The sequence below is a fragment of the Pygocentrus nattereri genome, chromosome 17 (assembly GCF_015220715.1).
Source record: "Pygocentrus nattereri isolate fPygNat1 chromosome 17, fPygNat1.pri, whole genome shotgun sequence".
NCBI lineage: Eukaryota > Metazoa > Chordata > Actinopteri > Characiformes > Serrasalmidae > Pygocentrus > Pygocentrus nattereri.
In genome coordinates, this window is record NC_051227.1 from 17,886,016 (window position 1) to 17,908,672 (window position 22,657).

The following is a 22,657-nucleotide window of genomic DNA, read 5'->3' on the forward strand; positions in this document are numbered from 1 at the left end:
GTGTGTTATATAGAGCTCTACTTAGTTTTTATTGGTGATTCTTAGTGTGGTAGAGTGGACATGAAGTGGCGTGGAGGTTGCCGTGTTGGCATGTTTAGAAGATGTTTGAGCAGAAAGCTGGTTAAATGATTCCCTTTCCCTCATTCTTTATTGCACATGTTATCAAAAATACAAACAGCACTATAAAAGATCCTTCACCATGGTACATGCACACAACTATTTATTAAAAAATAAAAAAACCTCTTATGACTCTTCCCTGAATATTCTCACTTAATTTCATTTTCTACCTCAGGATGCATATCAGCAGCGAGACTAGCCGTCTTACTTGCAGCAGTTAGACCCCCCTACCTAGACTCGGCCTCTCCTTAAATACCTATAGCCCCTCCCAGTAGACTAAACCAAAACTAAATTCAGGTATTCATAAGGCAACAGTCACATTCCCGTTCACAGTACATACATACTCAGCATTAACTTCAAGTACATATATCTACCAATGTCATTCATGGCCAATGTTCAATATTAGCAATTAGTTCATTAAGAGCTGTGTTTTTCTTTTCCCAGGTTGATCTGTGTAGCCCCTGTCCCTGTGTCCCTCCCAGGCCCACAGACCTGCAAGAGGACTGAATGACCCACGCTGTCACTCTTTCCAGGAAACTGTCCAAGAACTGTCTCTTTACGCTAATTAAAATAAAAGGCTCAGTCATACCTTTGTCTCTTAGTTTTTGCTCATGGCTGTTGGTGATAAACTAGACCAGCCAGCATCATCACACTTAGTTATTGTATTTGTAGATATTGTAGTTTTAGCCTTTTACAGATAACTGGCCTGATATTAATAATGTTCAGTGTATGATTAGTCACCTAAATGAGAGATTAAGTGAGGATCATTGCACTTCTCCATATATCTGCTGATAAGTGCCATTACAGCTTGCAAAATGTAAGTATTTAGAGCCACTGCAGCCATTCCTGGATGAACGGTGAGGCAGTGTACAACATCAACCTGGTCACATCTCGGCCACCACCCTACTGCAAATGCTCTCAACAAATTTGTACAGCAGCCACAAGTACACTTGTAAAAAAGAAATGGCATCCTAATGGGCTAATACAAGTCTGTTTATCATAGCTTGATGTCAAACTGGGTGATACCTGAACAATGTTTAAAGAAATACACTTTAGTCAATCGGAATTCAGTAGATCTAAGAAATCGGGGCTCGGGTTATATCGAATATGGACCTGCTGAACAGACAATTAGAAGCTAGCTGTCACGATTTTAAGGAATGTTCTACCACTTGGACGCCTTTTTCTGGCATTATGTTAACTCTTTGGTGGCTTGAGTCAGTGGCTGTTAAGGCTCAAGACGCACTGCCTGATCAGAAACCCCTCCCCCCACTGAAGATGGGGATGGTGGTGTAGAAAAATCTTCAGTGTCTAAGTCGCAAAAGTAAGGTTTGATTCTGTCACTCCCCAGGTTTTCTGGTAGCTAACATACGCTAGCTCTAAAAACACAGCAGCCCAGCTCTCCTGATTACCCACACAGCCCCACCTCCAAACCCGAAGATCACTGCAGTGGTACTCCCAGTGTGCCCCTCCCATTTCCCCACTGTATTGTGCCTCATTAAAATGTGGTCTGGGCTAAAATACTCCTTATAAGGAGTAGAGTGGCATAGGAATAGGTCGAGTAGGTAAGGTAAACAGTCATATGGGTGCCCCTGTTAAATGTATATATATATATATATATATATATATATATATATATATGTATGTATTTATTTATTTATGTGTGTGTATGTGTGTGTGTATGTTTCTCTTTCTGATTTTCTCTGGCTGGCAACCTGTCTAGGATGTATCCTGCCTTCTGCCCAATGACAGACATGAAGCATGAGTCCAGGGCTGTCATGTCAATGATGGACGGTACACATGATGGAAAACATATTATTACACTTCCACCTCTGCAGTGCTCCCTGGTTCAACTCTGCTATAGGCGCGAATGACGTGTCTTCATACCAAAGTACAATGACACGCCACAGTATGAAAATCAGTCAACCAACATTATCCTGATGATGACCTTCTTGTGCCCAGAGCAATGTAGAGAGATGATGACAATGACAGCTGGGATAGGCCCCAGCACCAGGAGGAGAAGTGGCTTAGAAAATGTGTGTGTGTGTGTTTGTATATATATCCATCCATCCATCATCTTCCGCTTCTCCGGGGTTCGGGTCGTGGGGGCAGCATCCTAAGCAATGAGGCCCAGACCTCCCTTTCCCCAGCCACTTCCACTAGCTCCCTGGGGAGATTCCGAGGCGCTCCCAGGCCAGCTGGGCGATATAGTCACGCCAAGGGAGGCGTCCAGGAGGCATCCTAACAAGATGCCCGAACCACCTCAACTGGCTCCTCTCGACGTGGAGAAGCAGTGGCTCTACTCTGAGTCCCTCCCGGATGACCGAACCTCTCCCTATCCCTAAGGGAGAGTCCAGACACCCTGCGGAGGAAACTCATTTCGGCCATATATATATGAATGGATCAAAAGAAATGGCTCAAACCAGACTTCCACTGATTCACATTAAAAGAAAAGTTACTTCTCCTGAAAACTTACCATTTTGGAGATAAGTGGTTTTCTTCCCAACAACAGCAATATACAGTGGGTTGCAAAAGTATTCATACCCCTTGAACTTTTCCATATTTTGTCACATTACAACCACAAACATAAATATATTTCACTGGAATTTAATGTGAAAGACCAACACAAAGTGGTATACAATTGTGAAGTGGAAAGAAAATTATACATGAATCAAAACATTTTTTACAAATAAAAAACTAATAAGTGCGACGTGCAAAAGTATTCAGCCCCCTTTTCCCTGAGTGCAACCAATTGCATTCAGAAGTTGCCTGATGACTGCTAATGACTCAAAAGGGTCCACCTGTGTGTAATCTAATCTCAGTACAAATACAGCTGCTCCGTGACGGCCTCAGATGTTGGTTAAGAGAATATTGGGGAGCAAACAGCATCATGAAGTCCAAAGAACACACCAGACAGGTTAGGAATATGGTTTTGGAGAAGTTTAAAGCAGGCTTAGGTTATAAAAAGATTTCCCAAGCTTTGAACATCTCACGGAGCACTGTTCAATCCATCATCCGGAAATGGAAAGAGTATGGCACCACAGTAAACCTGCCAAGACAAGGCCGTCCACCTAAACTTACAGGCCGAACAAGGAGATCACTGATCAGAGAGGCAGCCAAGAGGCCCATGGTGACTCTGGATGAAATGCAGAGAGCCACAGCTCAGGTGGGGGAAACTGTCCACAGGACAACAATTAGTCGTGCACTACACAAATGTGGTCTTTATGGAAGAGTGGCAAGGAGAAAGCCATTGTTAAAAGAAAACCATAAGAAGTCCCGTTTGCAGTTTGCCAGAAGCCATGTTGAGGACACAGCAAACATGTGGAAGAAGGTGCTTTGGTCAGACGAGACCAAAATAGAACTTTTTGGCCACAATGCAAAACGCTATGCGTGGCGGAGAAATAACACTGCACATCACTCTGAAAACACCATCCCCACTGTCAAATATGGTGGTGGCAGCATCATGCTCTGGGGGTGCTTCTCTTCAGCAGGGACCGGGAAGTTGGTCAAAGTTGATGGGAAGATGGATGGAGCCAAATACAGGGCAATCTTGGAAGAAAACCTGTTGGAGTCAGCAAAAGATTTGAGACTGGGGCGGAGGTTCACCTTCCAGCAGGACAACGACCCTAAACATAAAGCCAGAGCTACAATGGAGTGGTTTAAAAAAAAGAATATTCATGTGTTAGAATGGCCCAGTCAGAGTCCAGACGTAAACCCAATTGAGAATTTGTGGCAAGATCTCAAAACTGCTGTTCACAAACGCTCTCCATCCAATCTGACTGAGCTTGAGCTGTTTTGCAAGGAGGAATGGGCAAGAATTTCAGTCACTAGATGTGCAAAGCTGGTGGAGACATACCCTAAAAGACTTGCAGCTGTAATTGCAGCAAAAGGTGGCTCCACAAAGTATTGACTCAGGGGGGCTGAATACTTTTGCACGTCGCACTTATTAGTTTTTTATTTGTAAAAAATGTTTTGATTCATGTATAATTTTCTTTCCACTTCACAATTGTATACCACTTTGTGTTGGTCTTTCACATTAAATTCCAGTGAAATATATTTATGTTTGTGGTTGTAATGTGACAAAATATGGAAAAGTTCAAGGGGTATGAATACTTTTGCAACCCACTGTATGTACTACAAACTCTAAAAGATGGTTCTCCAAGGGTTCTTTAGTAAGGAAAATGTATGATAATATGTTACACTCGTCAAATAAATAGAAATTTCAAAAATTTGTTCTAAAATGTGCAGTAAAATGCCATATGCAAATGTACACTCTGTAGAGGTTAACTCATTTTTATTTAGAAACACCCGAGAATGACCGGGAGTCCAAACTTCTAAGTATAAAATTAAAAATCTGGTTTTCATTTTGACCTCTTAGTTTAGTTCATGTGCCTTCATTAAACAGGTTTACAGTGGGGTCACTCACAGCTGTCCCCGCGAGTTTGGGGCTGTTGTGTTGCAGATTTTCCGGATTTGTCATAGTAGAAGTTGTCCAGGTAGTCCGATGCCTGATAGGGTCCGGAGTCGATGGAATACTCGTATTCCTCTGGGTCCTTCGCTGCTGTGGCCGTTGCTTCATCATCTTCCTCGTCCTCTTCCTCTTCCTCCTCTGCCTCAGCCTGCTCCTCCTCATTTGCTTCTTCTTCCTCTTCCTCCTCCACAGCCTCCTCTTCCTCCTCCATGTCGTCCTCCTCTATGTCTGTTTCGGGGGAGGGGCTGGGAGTGGGGGGCGTTATCTTCACACTGACGTAAGAAAGAGCACAAATTGAGCCAAGAACTTCATAAACATACAGGCGTTTGATGATTTAAATGTGCAGTTAGCACAACGCTAACCGGTGGGGTAAATGCATCCATTACATTATTTCCATGTACTTGACAGCCACATTGGTCTCATAGCTTCAGCGTTGTGGATGAGCAAAGTTTGCCTCTAGTTTGAGGTAAAGATGGGGAAACTATGTAAATCGGATTTGTGGTTTCCAAGAATGACTTTCCAATGAAAGTCTAAAAAGGTGTGATTCTCTTACCTTGTGGCCTCTTTCTCCCCTGACAGGGACACTAGAGGTGGAGTTGCTCCCTGAGCTGAGTCCACTCCCTCTGTTTCTCCACGACCACCTGCCCCACTTCGGCCTGGGCAGCACACATACTCCACTCCCCGGAAACGGTCGCCACATGGCAACAGCATCCCGTAACTATGCAACTCCAGACTGTCTGCTGTACAAGCCTGGAGAGAGAGAGAGAGAGGGAGAGAGAGAGAGAGAGAGAGAGAGAGAGAGAGAGAGAGAGAGAGAGAGAGAGAGAGAGAGACAGAGAGAGAGACAGAGATAAAAAGAGAGGGGGGGGTGGAAGAAGTCAGAGAGAATAAGAGAAAAAGGGGGGAGAGAAAGAGAAAGTCATAGGTAGGGAAAGAGACAAAGTCAGAGAAGGATACACAAAGACAGAATGAGAGGGAGAGAGACAGAAGGAAAGTGAGAAATTCAGAAGGTGAGAGAGAGAGAGAGACAGAGATAGAAAGAGAGAGGGGGGTGGAAGAAGTCAGAGAGAATAAGAGAAAAAGGGGGGAGAGAAATAGAAAGTCATGGATAGGGAAAGAGACAAAGTCAGAGAAGGATACACAAAGACAGAATGAGAGGGAGAGAGACAGAAGGAAAGTGAGAAATTCAGAAGGTGAGAGGTAGGGAGAAAGAGAGAGAAAGCCAGAGAGAAAAAGAAAGAGAGATGGAAGGAAAAGAGGTAAGAGGAAATCAGAGAGTGGTAGAAAAGAAGATACAGGGGGAGAAGAATGTCAGAGAGAGAGAGAGAGAAAGAAAGAGAGAGAGAGAGAGAGAGAGAGAGAGAGAGAGCAGAGAGAAATACAAGGAGATTGTGGAGAGAGACAGAAAGAAAGAGAAAGAGAGTCAAAAAAGTGAGAGAATAAGAAAGAAAGCAAGAAAGAGGGTGAGAGAGAGAGAGAGAGAGAGAGAGAGAGAGAGAGAGAGAGAGAGAGAGAGAGAGAGAGAAAGAAATAGGAAATCAAAAAGAGAGATAAGAATAGAACAGGGAGAAAAAGTTGGAGAGAGAGAGGGAGAGAGAGACATCAGAGAAAAATACAAAGAGAGTGAGAGAAGGAAAGAAAGGAATTTAGAGAGCAAAAGACAGATAACATCAGAGTTAGAGAGAAAGACAGAGAGAGACGGAGAGAAAGGGGGAGAGAGAAAGAGCAAGAGAGATAGACAGAAGGGGAGAGAAAGTCAGACAGAGAGTGAAAGACAGAAAGACACAGAGAGAGGAAGTCAGAGAGAGAGAGAGAGAGAAGGTGAAAGAAAGATAGAAGGGCAGAGAGAGAAAAACAAAAAGAGGAAGAGTGAGACAGAAGGAGAGAGAGAGAGAGAGAGAGAGAGAGAGAGAGAGACACGGAGAGAGAGAGAAACAGAGAGAGACAGAGAGAGAGAGGGAGAGAGCCGGAGAGAAAGAGGGAGAGAGAGGGAGAGAGAGAGATGGAGAGAATAGTCAAAGAGTCATGAATGTCACATGAGTGAGGGATGATGCTGTGCAGAGGCTGTAAAGGTTAAAGAGGTTCATTCTGTCTTTCTGAAGGTCTGAACTGTTGTATTGGATTCTGTTGATTTAAATGTTCCCTATAAACAAACATCACTTGACTTTGCCAGGTTAGAGGTTTAGCAGATTGCGGAATGTGGAGAGAGAGAAAAACAACACTGAAGCTGAACTTTTCCTGTACTTTTCTCCATGTTTATGGATAACAGTATGTCATACAGTGTTGAAAACCTCATCAACAAGTCTGTGTGACTTTACTTAACCACTCGAGGGGATCGGAACCCAGTTTGTGATGATTTAGGCCGATTTGGAATAAGCGTGAAATCGGGTAAATTTCATTTTTGGCCAAACCACCGCTTGTAAGAATGTTCCGCATTAAAACAAGTTTCCATTCCCTTTTTCTCTGACTGATTTTCCACATAAATGTGTCACAGACGAAGACTCCACTCCAGCTTTTTACTGAGTGTTTAAGAGCGGTGAAATTTTAATGAACCTCCTGTCTGACTATCTGTACTGCAGTCTGAGAAATTATCTCTAGTGGGCTGAAAGGAGCTGAACGGAGGAATATGGAGTGACCCCCTGTGGCCTCCACACAGCTCTCGTTAATAGGCTGGCCAAAAGTAGCACTGTTAAATCTAAAAAGCTTTTAAAACTCATGGTTGCAGTTCTTTACGCATCTGATTGGTTGTACAACTCACAAAAAACCCTGTTACATACACAATATACACACATAAACTCTAAAACAGTCCACAATGTAAGCTATGCAATAAATTAATTAAAACACGAAATCAAAATATTGTTTCCAGACATATTTAAATAATTTAATATTTAAAAGCAAACAGAAAACATAGTAACAGCAAACATAACTGTACTGCAGTGTATTCACCCTGGTATCAGATATATAGCTATGATAGATACATTTTGCATATATGTCAATATTTGATGCTTACATAAATATGCACGACATATACACTATATGGCCAATATTATGTCCTGAGCTTCACACCTATTTAAGTTTGTTGGACATCCTGTTCCAAAACCATGGACATAAATATTGAGTTGCCCCTCTTTGTGGCTACAACAGCCTCCACGCTTCTGGGAAGCTTTCCACAAGATTTTGGAGTGTGTCCATGGGAAACTTTGCCCATTCAGTCAAAAGAGCATTTCTGAGGTCAGGCACTGATATTGGATAAGAGGGTCTGGCTCACAGTTCATCCCAAAGGAGTTCAGTGGGGTTGAGGTCAGGGTTCTATGCAAGCCATTAGAGTTTTTCCACACCAAACTCATGTCTTTATAAAGCTCCCTTTGAGCATGGGGGCTCAGTCATGCTGGAACAGGAAAGAGTCTCCCTCTAACTGCTGCCACAAAGTTGGAAAAATATAATTGTCTAAACTGTCTTTTTATGCTGTAGCATTAACATCACCCTTCACAGAAACTAAGGGGCTCAAACTCTGAAAAACAGTCCCAGCCCATTATCCTCCACCAAACTTTACTTTTGGTACTATGCGTTCCAGTAGGTAATATCCTTAGTCCAGTGGTGGTGTGCTTTACACCAGTCCAGCCGACGCTTGACATTGTACATAGTGATCTTAGGCTTGTGTGCAGTTGCTCAGCAAAAAGAAGAACCTATTACACGAAATTGTCAAGTTATAGTTCTCGTTTTCTTCAGTGCAATGTTTGCCAATGAACAAACGCTTGGATGGGTGTGCCTGATTTTATATGCAGTTAGCACGGGTGTGGCTGAAAAACCTGCACTTAATAATTAGGAAGGGTGTCCACAAGGGAGGCCATATAGTATATGCACATACATTTTGAAATATACACAGATGAGGCATAACATTATGATCACCTCCTTGTTTCTATGCTCATTGTCCATTTTATCAGCCATCTTGGAAAGATCAGTTAGATTCTCAACAAGCAGCAAATGGATATTATTTAAACAATGTAGAGAAATGATTGTTTTGTTCTGTTTGAAGGTTTTGTTGATATTCAGTAATGAGAGAAGAAAAGTTCAGGATCCAGTGATCTCAAATGGAGGCATCACACTCAGCTGGTCTAGAGAACAAAGTCCACCTTACACCGAGACCGAGATGAGACTGAGTCTAAATGATCTAGAGACCACGACAGTTGCTCTACACTCTCGATAACGAGACAGAACTCAAGTACTTCCAAACGACCTGTATTTACTTTGCTTTGTTTAGATGAACTCTGTTCCTCACCTCTTTGGCAATATTGTGCCAGTAGACGTAGCTCTCACAGGAGTCCATCTGCTCCTGATGTAAAAACCGACAACGGTCAGGAACGAGGAGAGCCTCACTGACGTACTCTCCTACTGAGAGAGACAGGGAGAGAGAGAGAAAGAAAGAGAGAGAGAGAGAGAGAGAGAGAAAGACCGACAGATTGAAGGAGAAACAATTAAGCAAATATCAAAAAGACTTTGAAAGACAAAAAGTCACCATCAAATGTCCAGTTTATACAATCATTACTTCATTAAATTAACTCAGGTGCTGCTGATGGAACTGAACAGCAGAGAGAAGCCAGGAATCAAACCTGCATTTTTTCAACTGTTTTCTTCTATTTAACATACTCATAATGTTTTGAAAAAAAATTCTGTTTTGCTTTTTTGTCCATTCATCCATCCATTTTCTAAGCCGCTTCTCCATCAGGGTCGCGGGGGGGTGCTGAAGCCTATCCCAGCGGTCATCGGGCGGAAGGCAGGATACACCCTGGACAGGTTGCCAGTCCATCGCAGGGCAGACAAACAGACACAGTCACTCACACACTCACACCTAGGGGCAATTTAGCATGTCTAATTGGCCTGACTGCATGTCTTTGGACTGTGGGAGGAAACCGGAGAACCCGGAGGAAACCCACGCAGACACGGGGAGAACATGCAAACTCCACACAGAGAGGACACCGGTCACCCGGCCGGGGAATCAAATCTAGGCCCTCCTCACTGTGAGGCAACAGCGCTACCCACCACGCCACCGTGCCGTGTTTTTTGTGTTTATTCTAATGTAATACAGTGTTTCTACTGTAAAAACTCACTTTTGTTTAAAACACTTCTTATGGCCACCTATGACTTTTGCACAGTAAGAGATAAAATTACCCTTATTAGTCACACAATGGGGAAATTTCACCTCCGTATTTAACTAATCTGAGAAGTGAAACACCACATGCACACACTTGCCCAGAGCGGTGGGCAGTTGGGGGTTGGGTGTCTTGCTCAAGGGCACTTCAGTCACATACTGTTTGCTCAGGGGATCGAACCAGCAACCTTCCGGTCACATGGCTGGTTCCCTAACCTCCAGCCCACGGCTGCATATCATGAGAAATACAATTAAGCAGAGGAAAGAGCGAGGGAGAGGAAAGGAAGGAAAAGCAGATGGCCATCAGAGGGAGTAGGATTGTAGAAAAGAAACAAATGGAGGCAGATAATGGTGGAGTAAAATGGAGAAATGGGAGACACAGTTAGCATATATTAAATGCCCACTTGGGCTGATGCAGCACATTTATTAGGGAATCATTATGTACAATGTGCAAGCAGAAATCAAGGACAACTTGAAGCGAAACAGCTGTGCGTGCAGATTTTACTCGTTTATCATGATTAGCAGATGTGCACTGCAGTTTGCTTTATGAGATAAGAGTTTAGATTTCAAATTAAGCTTTAGACCAAAAGAGCAAATTCATATATTTGATGCACTTTATATTCTATATTATACAGAATATTCATATAATATATCATTGTCATTGTTAACCGCTTAGTCCAGATAGGGTTGCGGTCATATAACATATAATTCTACCAAACTGGTTCAAATCAGAATTGAAAACATTTTTGAACTTCTAACTAATATGGACTTTTTTTCAGTTTTTTACACAATTTGAGAATAGCTGTTGTCCTTTACATTGTGTGTACATTTCATAAAGAATGGACCAACAGAAATAGCCCAAAATGACTTGGACAAAAGTCTGGTTCCATTGACTTACATTAAACGTGTAGTAGGTTTTTTCCTTCTCCTGTAAAGTTACCATTTTGGAGATATGAGTTTTTCTTCCGACAACTGCTATGTTTATTTTAATACAACAAATGACAGAAAATTCTATTTTGTCACTAACAAACCAACTGCAACAGAACTGAAACTTTACCACACGTTTCTGTAGTGACTTTTTCAGTAGTGACTATTTCACTGATGATTTTAGCTCATTTTTAGCAGAACTCAAAAATGCCAGCCAGCACATGACTAGCAAACACAGCACTGAACAGCTGTACACACATAAAATCATCATGTTTTCTGTTAAAACACAGAATATTTACTTAATTGCATAAAATCTGTATTTCGGTAGCGACATTTTTTCAATGTCCCACAATGATTTTCACACTTTGGGACACATTTACTTCAAAACAATGGGATCTAACTGCTTACCATGTGGCCATGAGGTACAGGGATGCAACCTCACCTCCTGCTCTAAAATGCAGGGGCGTGGATAAAATAAGGCTCCGCCCACAGAGTAAAACTCTGTGTTTTGGTAGTGACATGAAAATGTAGGACAGCATGTTCAGAACTCAGAACCCGTTTTGATGCTATATAGAACCAATTTCAAAAAGGGTCTACACAGAACCATAGGCAACACATTCTCCATCAATCTGAAGAACGATTTCACCATGCAAAAAACCATTTAAGCATTAAACGGTTCTATATAGAACAGTCATATAACAATATTTTTAGTAATAATGTCATGTGTTTGTGTTTACCTTTTGGACTTATCCATGTGCTTCCTTGTTTTGTTTCTTCCCTGTTCTGCCAACTTGTTTCTAGTCTCTGCCCTTGATCGGTCCTCACCTGTTTCTTGTTAACCCTCTTGTTAACCACCTATGTCTTGTTAACCTATTCCTGTATTTAAGCCCTGTGTTTTGCCCTGTGAGTTTGCTAGTCTTTGTATTGTATGTATTGTATTGCTGGGTGTTAGTTCTGCTGGCCTCCGTTGTGTGTTTAGTCTGTTTCTTTTCGTCTGTTCCCCAACCTATCCGTGTTGGCTCTCTGACCCTGGACCGTTTTGACCCTGATTATGGATTTGCCCCTAATAAATCTCACTTCTCTCAGCGTATGTGTCCGTCTCATCATCGCTCTTCAGTGTTACAAATAAACATGAAACATGTGCCTCACCCAGACAGCGGTAGGGGATGACGATGAACTGACGAGTCTGACAGTGACCCCAGCCTTTCTTACACCACGCTGGGATCGTCACTGGAGCAGAGGCCTCTTCCACATGAGAGATCTGCAGACCTGGGTACATCTGAAACAAACACAGACACACACATGGACACAGCCGGACACACAAAGGGAGAGGAGTAAGGACAGATGGAATCAGGAAAGTGCAAAGGATAAAGGGTAGAGAGGAGAGGTACGAGAGGGTTTAAACAGATTAAAAAAAGGCAGGAGAAAATGATTGAGGGAATGGGGGGAGGTACTCCAGGGGCACTGGGTAAAATAGAGGGAGAAATAGAGGCAGGGAGGAAAGAATGGAGAGCAATGCAGCTCTAAAGCACTTTGTCCTTGAAGGCGCATTCCCATCTTCTGCAGAGTGAAATATCTCCTCCTTGTTAATTATTCAGCACAGCCACAAAGTTTGCAATATTACCCTGATGACTAGTCATGAATACCAATTCAGAGTCAAGCAGCTTACATTAAAACACAAAACCCCAAAGCTAACCTTGCCTAAAGGTTCAGTGTTAGCATATTAATTCCATGCTATGGCTTTTGTGGATAGGCTATTTTTAGAGGTTTTAAGTTATTAAGCTACACTAAGACTGCAGTATCCTCCAGATCATATGTTCATCTGAAATGCAGGACAATAAAGTGCTGATCTTGGCTAAGGACAGTCATTCTGCCATTATGTGTGAACACAATTTCATCAGTTTAGTTCATTATTACAGTACATTATTACAGTACAGTTATGTAGTTTTGCAGTGGGGTTCTGATGCCAGTGTGGCTAAAAATGAATAGATGCTTATCCCCCAACAATTATTATCACTACAAAGCTAATGTGGTTAACAAACAGTCGTAGCCTATATGCTATCACTTAGCACTGCTACAAAGCTAATGTAGATAACAAGTAATAGAAGCTTATAAGCTATCACTTAGCACTGGTACAAAGCTAATGTAGATAACAAGTATTGGAAGCTTATAAGCTATCAATTAGCACTGCTACAAAGCTAATGTAGATAACAAGTAATGGAAGCTTATAAGCTATCAATTAGCACTGCTACAAAGCTAATGTAGATAACAAGTAATGGAAGCTTATATGCTATCAATTAGCACTGCTACAAAGCTAATGTAGATAACAAGTAATGGAAGCTTATATGCTATCAATTAGCACTGCTACAAAGCTAATGTGGTTGTTTGTATCCACCAATTAATATCCTGCTTCCACTATGTTGAGCTGTTCAGTAATCTCTAATACTTATAAAACTTGCGTGGTTTCTAACACTGTATGACGCGCATTTATCTATAAAAATGGACAAAAATATGTACCAAAGTTAAAAACAATGCACTTTTGTCAATTTTTAAAATGGCACTATGCCATATAGTGAGGTAAAGAAAAAAAAAGGATGTTTAACTGAACTATTCCTTTAACCTGACCATGAAATAACCCCAGATCAGCACTTTTAATGTCATCATGATGAATACACCCCCACAGCTTAGGCCTCCACAAGGGCTTCCTCTATAGGAGTCCTCTGAATCATTCTGTTAGAGGAAATGTTAAAAGGGAATGAATATGGGATATAAAATAGACGGACTTTTATTTATGTCCTATGTGATTAAATTTATAAAAAAGTGTCTCGGAATCACTAAAGGGAATGGCTCAAACAAAGAGAGGAGAGGTCACTGCCTAGCACAGAGGACAGAGCAGATGAAGATCCACACTTATTCAGGAAATACATCAGTATATTTCCTCATGCAGTTCATAACTCTGCTATATATATTTCCACATATATAGGTCAGATAGCACAAGACAAGGTTAGCCAGAGAGAGCATACAGTTAACAGGTGGCTAAAACAAACCAGCATGCATGTTTTGTTGCACAATTTTAGTCATTATGCTTGAATTCAGGTGAAATTCTCAATAGTCATAGAATATTCAGAACGCGTTTATGCCACCTAAATCACAGCTAATAGCCCACATGAACGTCCATTCATATTAAAGCACCCATATCTGCATTTTTCTTACTTATTGCTGTTTCATTACAATGTAAGTGTGATTTTATGTACCAAATGCAGTCATAATTCATTTAGCCAGTTTCTCCTTTTTTGACCAAGTTGTTTATTTTACTGTGTCTTTAAGACTGATATGTAGAAATGATCTGATTAGCTGCCTTGCACTGCGCCTAATTGAAAAAAACAAGTGGCTGGAGACACTCCTTATAACTTCAAGTGTGTTTACATGCGTTTAATAATCTGATAACTGCAGTAATTTGAGTAATCAGATAAGAAGAAGAGATGTAAATGTAACATACAACACAAACTACATGCTGCAGCTTCTTTTTACAAACATTGCACCACTTTACCTGAAAATATGAGCACACATCATCTAGAAGATGAAGAATATTTAAATCCTTCACTTTGTCAAGCATGTATTTGGTTGCAGCGTTGCTCCAAAAGTGTTTTGCTGCGTCTCGCGGCGATGCTACTCGCTTATTTACGGTACCATGGTCTGTTTGCACACATGTACAGACTGAGAAATACGAAAGAAATCAGAGTAAGACTTCATATGCACTGAAAAATCTGATTATTGAGCTAAAATCCAGATTGGATTTCTTAATCAGATTTTTAAACCTTACTCTGATTTAGGAAATCAGAGCTGTTTACATGACTATTTGAATAATCATATAACTGCAGACATCCAATCATGATGCATGTAAATGCACTCACTGAGAATGCAAGAAGCCAAACAACTGAAGAGGAAGAAAATATAGATGTGCATATATATGTTAGTATTAAAATACATTTGCAATATACATCATGTTTCATATGTGTGCTAAACATGTCTAACTGTGCCATATTTATTTTAAAAAGTCATGCAAAAGTTGTGTATTGAAAGATATTGACAAGTTTTTATGCTTAAATATATGTCAAAAATATATTAAAAACAACACATATATTGAAAAACATATCCACATATACAGTATTTCCTTTGCATATGGGTTGCGACATCACAAAAACAGTGAATCCAACATGGACTGTTTTTGCAGCTTAATTTCCATATCCAGACAGACTGAACTGTAACTCTTTCATTTAAAAAATGCAAGGAAAATATGTTTTTCCATATGGGCTCTTTAAGGAAGTCAAAGGAAAGAGAACTGCAATGGATCCTGCTGCCGTTCTCTCGCTGTAGAGGCATATGGCGAGGGATTATTCTGCTGAAAACATGCTCTGGCAGCAGGATAGCTCTCCACCGGTGGACAGCCTGCTAATCTGAACAGCATCCAGCAAGGAAATGACATATTCTTTGGCTTCTTCGCTTCATTAAATCTATCATGTGAGATTTCTCGGTGGGACGAGTGCTTACGGCAGCCGTGTACGTTCAGTGTGGTGGAGTGTGCCAGCAGAAGAAGTGGCAGGAATTAGTATATTAGTACATTCGCAGCATTTGGTGAAGGAGCTGGACTGCACTAGCTGAGGCAACTCCACCTCACTGAGGATGCAGTGTTGCAATACAGGGATGCTGAAAAGCAGGTTTTGCCGCTGATAAGACACAAACCAACAGGATTAAAGAGCACATATAATGGAAAAATGCTTTGTAATAAAAGAGTTTGGTGTATGTATATGAGTGTATATATATATATATGTATATATATATATATATATATATATATATAAATAAAAGCTGCAAAAACAGGCTGTTGTGAGTTTGTTGTGAATGTCACATAACCAACATAACTTGGTTTGTTAACACATCCTCGAATCCTGTCAAATTAGCACATCCTTTACAAAGAACGAACTTTGCAAGTTTTAATGCAAATTTTTGTGCATATGCTGACTTTAACATATTTATTAACTTAACCAAAACCAAAATCAATGTAAAATATAAATTTCTGTGCAGGCCCATGTTCCCCAATATTTTACATTCGGCATATAAACAGTAATTGTTCATTAAAATGTGCAGAAGTGTGTTTTCTGTAGAAGACCTATGGCAGCGTTTTAAGGCCACTGTTAAAATCTTTATAAATAGCAGACATTAAGAATAAAGTCATAATATTTTGAGCTATAAGTTGCACTGTGTGATATTTTATGAATTAAGTCATAACATTTCAAGATAAAAGATGTAGAAGTACAACATTAAAGTGGCATTAATACAAGGAAAAGTCTCTGTATTGTGGCCAAAGGCTTTGTAAAAGGAAGGTATTGACCTTTTTGTGTTAAAATGAGGGGCGTTGAGGAATTGGTAGAGTCATACGTTTGTATCAGTTTCACCCACAAAGAAATACTCAGTCTCTCTGTCTCTCCTGACACATCAGCACCAGATCGTTATAGTATAAGAAACGGCCGAAACAGCCGTGCAAGAAACTAGAACAAAGAGCCAGACAGAGCCAAAGGAAACTGTCTCTTTTACTGAAGGAGAACTCGCAGGCAGGGTCATCTACACGGCTACATCGCTGTATCATTCAAAGAGGGCATGAAGTTTCACAGACAATGAGAAAAACAATCAAAATGATCAATCCCGAACGAGTGGAACTTCTCTTTGTCATCGTCAGCACAGGAACCAAGGCCCAAATGCGTTGGTTTAACCCACAATTAACCCACTCTATCCTCAAAATAGCGCAGGTTTATTCTTGTTTATGACTTTATTATTGAAATAATATGACTTTATTCTCAAAATATTAAGATTTTATTCTAAAAAGACACAACTTTAATCTCGAAATATTATCACTTTATGCTCACAGCCTATTATTTTTAAGTGGGCCTGAAACACTTCAACAAAAACATGTTGGACACCCGCACTTTTTAGCGACTGTACACATAGATCCACCTTTTCTGAAGTTATAAAAAAGTTTCAGCCTGGACTGCTTCTCAAATGAGCCGCAATGCAGAGCAACCAATCAGGACAGAGCTTTATCTTAAAGGCACAGTAATAGAAAAAAAATCCAGTAGGCTAATGTTATCATGAAGTGGTGCCTGCCAGTTAAATTGTTTCAAAAAGAAAAAGTAGTTAAACTGGAATCTAATATCTTCTAAGTTTCTTTGTAATAACAGCATGAAATAAGTGTTCGTACACTCAAATCCAGAAGCAATATTTTTGTCATTTCTTTGCAGAGATAAAGCAGAGCAGTATTTTGCAACATTCTTGTTCTACAGGAATCCAAGGAGAACCTGATTGGGCGGGGAAAATAACCAAGTATCATCCTTAATTCCACTAGATATGATCAGGGCAGAGCAAAAATCCTCTTAAGAAGGAGGAAGCGATGGCACTGTAGTTGCACAATATGTTTCTGCCTGAGGGGCCTGAGGGGCAAACGGCAAATAAATTTCTTCTGCTGACTGATGGCAGATATCATCAGCATGTTATTGCACGCCTAATTCACCAAACATTATCCGCTCCAGAGTTAAACTTAAATAAGTGCTGTATTCTGTGTTGCAATACCATACAACAGATGGCATGTTAGAATAAGGCCAGGTGTCCAGCTTTACCAAACGTGAGCAAAAATCTAATTTATCCTAATGAGCGTGCTTTGATTACAATATTTGTTCACAGCATGTGGTGTCTCACTGCTTAAGGAGCGTGTAGGATGCAAATAGATCTATCAGTCATGATAAATTTTCGTCTTATTAAAGTAGATGATTGCTCATAAACTTAGTTCTAAAAACAGGTTGAAGTCTCTTGAGTATGATAGACTACACAACAATCAGCCACAACATCAAAACTACCTCCTTTTTTCTGCACTCAGAGGGTCCTGATCATTGAAGAACGCAGTGGAACACAGGGGCTAACAAAGTATGCAGAAACAGATGGACTACAGTCTGTAAGTGTAGAACTACAAAGTGCTCCTATACGGTCAGTGGAGTTTATAACATGGACATTGAGTGTAGAAAAAAGGAGGGAGTTTATATTAGTTAAGTTAGGCTATGTTCACATTACAAGCCTCGTTTCTCAAATCAGATATTTTGCTCAAATCCGATCTCTCTGACAAGATGTTGCACACTCGTTTAGGTCAGTGATTCAAATCTGTCATTAATGTGAATGAACCGGCGTCCTGAAATGACACACATGCGCACATCCTACTCAGTAATATCACGTGAACAAACCACATGTATCACGTGAATCATCAGCAAACAAACTAACGAGCAGAACGAGCTTCGCTGAGAAGATCATTAACTCTGATCAGCTCTCAGCTTCATTATTAGAGCCAGACGAAGGAGAAAAAGGTGAGATGAGCTGCTTTTCCACCGTTTACAGGCTTTAACGTCTGTGCAGCGCTGCTGCCATGGTAACGATGAATGATGAATGAAGCACATGTATTCTGATGTGAATGTTCATATTAAGGTCACATGGCCTTATCGAATACGTATCCAATCTAGAACCACAAATGAAAGTGGCTCAGGCTGGATTTGAAACGATCAGATTTGTGTGTCCATACAGCCTCGAAAACATCAGATCTGAGTCACATCAGGGCAAAAAATCAGATTTGTGCCACTTCAACCTGGTAATGTAAACGTAGCCTTAGTTCTAATTTATTTTTTGTCAATGTACAATGGTGTGACACATTTCCACTCAAATATGCTATGTTTTAATGGTACCAGTAAAGGTGTACTGGCCTATAAATACAAGTGTAAAGGCTCTAAATAAACCATACCACACAACGGAGCAAGAAAAGGGTCCTGGCAGTACTTTTTCATGCATTTCACCCAGACAGAACTATGTAGGTCTACCCTGGTTGCTCAACTTCCTGTGGCTCACTATCTCACAATCCTTCACGCAGTCCTGATTGAAAACGAACAGGAGTCAAATATCAGTTAAGGATTTTGCACGCAGTAGAAACCTACCATTAAAGTAGCTACAAAATGTTAAGCCTCGAGTTAAGAATAAAGAGCTCGAATATGCTGTTGTAATCAAACTACACATGATCCATTGTAACAGTTTGGCCTTTCACAAGAATCCAAAATGCAACTTAAGATTAAGATTTTTAACAAGAACTGAGTTATAACTGCGCTACAAAACACCCATTAGGTCAAGTGGAATTTTGCCAATGTTCTTTACAACTTGCACAGCAAAAAATAATAGTGTAGAAATAAGTGAAATAATCTTAGAATATTCTTAGGACAGTCTCATGATGACAGATATATTGACTACATTTAAGATGTTTACGCTTGCCAAGATATCATTTTTTGCAGTGTGTACTGAGAAAACAATACATTTGTAGGCACAGCATGGAAAGGTAACATCTGTGCACCAAAATGCTGACCACAGTGCAGAAATGCACCCCATCTCCTCCCTGTTCCTCCGTCCTACATCAGTCCTAGTGCAGCTATGAGGGGGGGGGGTCCTGCCTTCTAGCTACAGACAGAAGGTGCCCAGAACTCTTGCCCAAGTTCTCTACCACCATAACTCAGCCTGACTCTGTACTGCAGTAGTTAAATTGCTAATGTGCTACACAATGTGAGATGTTCATTTTCTTCATTCATTTTCAGGAGAACACCTCAAATTAACTGAAAAAAACAAAGGTACATTTGATCAAATGATTGAGAAACAAGTCACAAGTGCTGCTTTATCAGTTCTATGCTTTTTCTTTTTTTGTTACTTTCTTTAAGTGATACTTTTTTAATCCCACAAACGGGGAAATTCCACCTCAGCATTTAACCCATCCATGAAGTGAAACACCACATACACACTAGTGAATACACACACACACAAGGGGGTAGTGAGCACACTTGCCCAGAGTGGTGGACAGCCCTATCCACGGTGCCCGGGGAGCAATTGGGGGTTAGGTGTCTTGCTCAAGGACACCTTAGTCATGGACTGTGGGCACTGGGGATCGAACTTTCCGGTCACAAGGCCAGTTCCCTAACCTTCAGCCCACGACTGCCCCCTAAGACACTGTTTTTTAAACAGTGTCAGTTGGTCCAGATGACTGGGAAGGCGTATAGCGATCACAGTATGTAGCAGTACAATCAAATACAGCATTTTCTCCATATAATAATGCAGGTCTAACATGTGTGAGTGTGGTTAAGCGTACCTCTTGGCAGTAGGAGAGGATTTTGTTGGGCTGAGTGAAGCAGCCCTGACGGCCCTGAGGGTCCGGCTCCCACTGCCCGGTCTCAGTGTTTATGTGTAGGAGAGGACGACCGCAGAACATCGCAATCTGAGGCTCGACCACCAGAGGGCCCCCCACCGGTCCATTCACCTCAGTCATAGCCAGAGCCTGGGAGAGAGAGAGACAGATGATTAGCATTGGCAGACAGCAATCTGATTCTGTTTCTTTCAACAAATTGTAGTTCAGTTGCAACACATCAGGAATCATGAAGGCAGCAGGTTAAAAAAAAGACAGGAAACAGTCAGTCAAAAGGCTAATGTTGCTAACAATGAATGAAGGAGGATAGCCCTGACATATAAATCAAGTCATGCTAAATGATAGCAGTTACCATCCATTTGTGGCCAGCATTGGTGGCATATTTGGCCAAGCTATTCTTTTAATGGAATAGTTAAAGGAAAAGCCACTGTTGATAACAAGGAATGAAAAAGAATAGCCTTCAGTTAGCATGTAAATGGAATCTTGCAAGTGGTGGATATCACCTTTCATTTCCCAGATAGCAAGCATATATCAGTCCGCTGGTTTGATAAGGTCGGCACCTCGCTGACTGCTTGCCACTGCTGGTCCACCCTTGAACCACCCAGATTAGTTTTTCATACAAACTCTACATTGTTTTTTAATCATAACTCATAACTCATAGTGACAACGTTATCCGATCAGCTGTGTTCTAACACTTATCTGTTGTTTAGGCTCCATGTACCCGGACGTCATAAACGTCCTTGGGGGCCCTTGTCCACCTATAACTCCATTTCATCCAATCCTCTCTCTCTACTGTCTTGTCGCATAATCACGTGATGGTCACGCCATTTGTGTGTACATAAACTCTGCTATTCTGATCAATAATCGGGAAAATCCTTCTGAGTACAGACCTAGTCTCTGTGGTCATTTGAGTTTCCCCCCAGCCGGCTGGACTCTCAGAAGGACGAAGGGCTTCTGGCTATGTTCACAGCTTTGGTATCGAACCATAGAACCTATAAACATCATCAAACGGTTCTACCAAACTGATAAAATGATTTTACAGTAAATGTTGATTAGATTAAAATAATTTTACCAAACTAATTTACCAAGTACAAATAAAGCAATGAAGGAAGGAAAAATCAGTAAATTGTAATGTGAATGATGACAAGTGGGATTTTGGCTAATACCCTGCATAACCACTGGTGGGCTGCCCTGAAAACGCTGAGCTAAACACCAGTGGGCCATCATCTTTGCCATCAGCAAAGATGCTGTGCATCAGCAAAGACCAAGTGGACAGTGGTCCACTATCCTCTTGCTATCAGGGTTGCTGCTAGCTATGTTAAGATATTTGGACAAGCTATTCTTTTAAAATAATGGTTCAATCAAAAAAAAGCTAATTTTGCTGACAAAGAATAAAAGTGAACAGTCACCAGACAGCATTATGCAACTGGAGTCAGACAGGAATAACTTGCACAAAGCTGGCAGCAACTTTAGCATGTTTGGTCAAGCTATTCCTGTCCTGCCCTGCACATTTTCACGTTTGCTTTGCGTCAAACACACCTGATTCAATTAACCAGCCCTTCCTGAGCTGAAGTGGGTGATTTAGAGCAGAAAACACTGAAATGTCCAGGACCAGGTTTGGAAATCTCTACTTTAAAGCTTAGTCAAAAAAGCTAATGTTGCTTACAATGAATGAAAGCAAATGGAAACCAGTTAGCATGCAAACGGATCTTGCTAACTGGTGACTATTATTGTCCCTTTGTTGCTAGCCATGCTAGCATAGCTTTTCTGTTAAAGGAAAAGTTCAGTCAAAAAAAGCTAATGTTGCTAACAAAGAATACAAATGAATAGTAACCAGCTAGCATTATGCAAATGGAGTCATTCTAACTAATTCTGGCCTTTCATTTGTTGTTAGCTATGCTAGCTGGACTTTGTCAAGCTATTCTATTCATTCTTTTAAACTTTAGGCTTATTGTTCAGTTCCTTCTTCCAGCTTACGTTTACGTGACTGTTTTGATTTACTCAGTAATTTTATGAAACAAAATTGTACAGTTTCGTTCACATTTCAGCAGCAAAAAGGTTTTAATGGAGTTGTTTTTGCTACACCGTGTGGAGCTTTGGCTGCACAAAGTTTACATTTGGCCTTCCGCCCGATGACCGCTGGGATAGGCTCCAGCACACCCCCGTGACCCTGAGGGGGAAGCGGCTTAGAAAATGGATGGATGGAAGTTTACATTTGTTGACCTGCACTGTGATGACCTCAGAACGCTCAACCAATGACCATAAGCTGAGCCTTGTCATTGCACAGTATTAAAAACATGTAGTATTTATTCATGTTGTTTTGAATCTTAAAATAATCAGTTGTTTGTTTGAGTTTCTCTGACGGACGGTTTGCTGATTTGAGCAATGACGTGGTTAAATCTAGACGCTGTACAGGGATGCTGCAGTTGAATGAATGTACCTTTAGTTCGTAGGTAACTGTGAGAGTGCGGAATTGAAGCAGAGACCCACATTCAGTTTATATGTTCAGATATTAAAGGGAGAAGGTGACAGTCAGAGAGAAAGAGAGAGATACAGAGGGAGACAGGAAGGAAGAGAGAGCACTCTTTATCATTACACTGAAGGGGAGTAACATGGGCTGCCGTTATTGACTTTGACATCGAGCCAGAGCCCGACTCACTGATTACTTTAAATGCGGCTTATCCATCTCCAATCAAACCCGAGAGAGTGTGTGTGCGCTTTTTTGTGC

At 40.9% G+C, this 22,657-nt stretch overlaps 1 protein-coding gene across 2 annotated transcripts in view; it reads right to left on the reverse strand.

Moving 5' to 3' along the window:
* The window catches only part of aplp1 (amyloid beta (A4) precursor-like protein 1), a 102,675-nt gene that overhangs the window by 16,947 nt on the left and 63,071 nt on the right, over positions 1-22,657 (reverse strand). The window contains exons 2-6 of one of the 2 annotated variants that reach the window (XM_017719336.2): positions 19,876-20,061; positions 11,811-11,940; positions 8,865-8,974; positions 5,139-5,335; positions 4,541-4,857 (exon numbers count right to left, since the gene is read on the reverse strand). In XM_017719336.2, the coding sequence (XP_017574825.1) occupies positions 4,541-4,857; positions 5,139-5,335; positions 8,865-8,974; positions 11,811-11,940; positions 19,876-20,061 (940 nt within the window). Of the gene's footprint in view, positions 1-4,540; positions 4,858-5,138; positions 5,336-8,864; positions 8,978-11,810; positions 11,941-19,875; positions 20,062-22,657 lie in introns of both variants that reach the window. The other variant, XM_017719335.2, reaches the window with a different exon arrangement.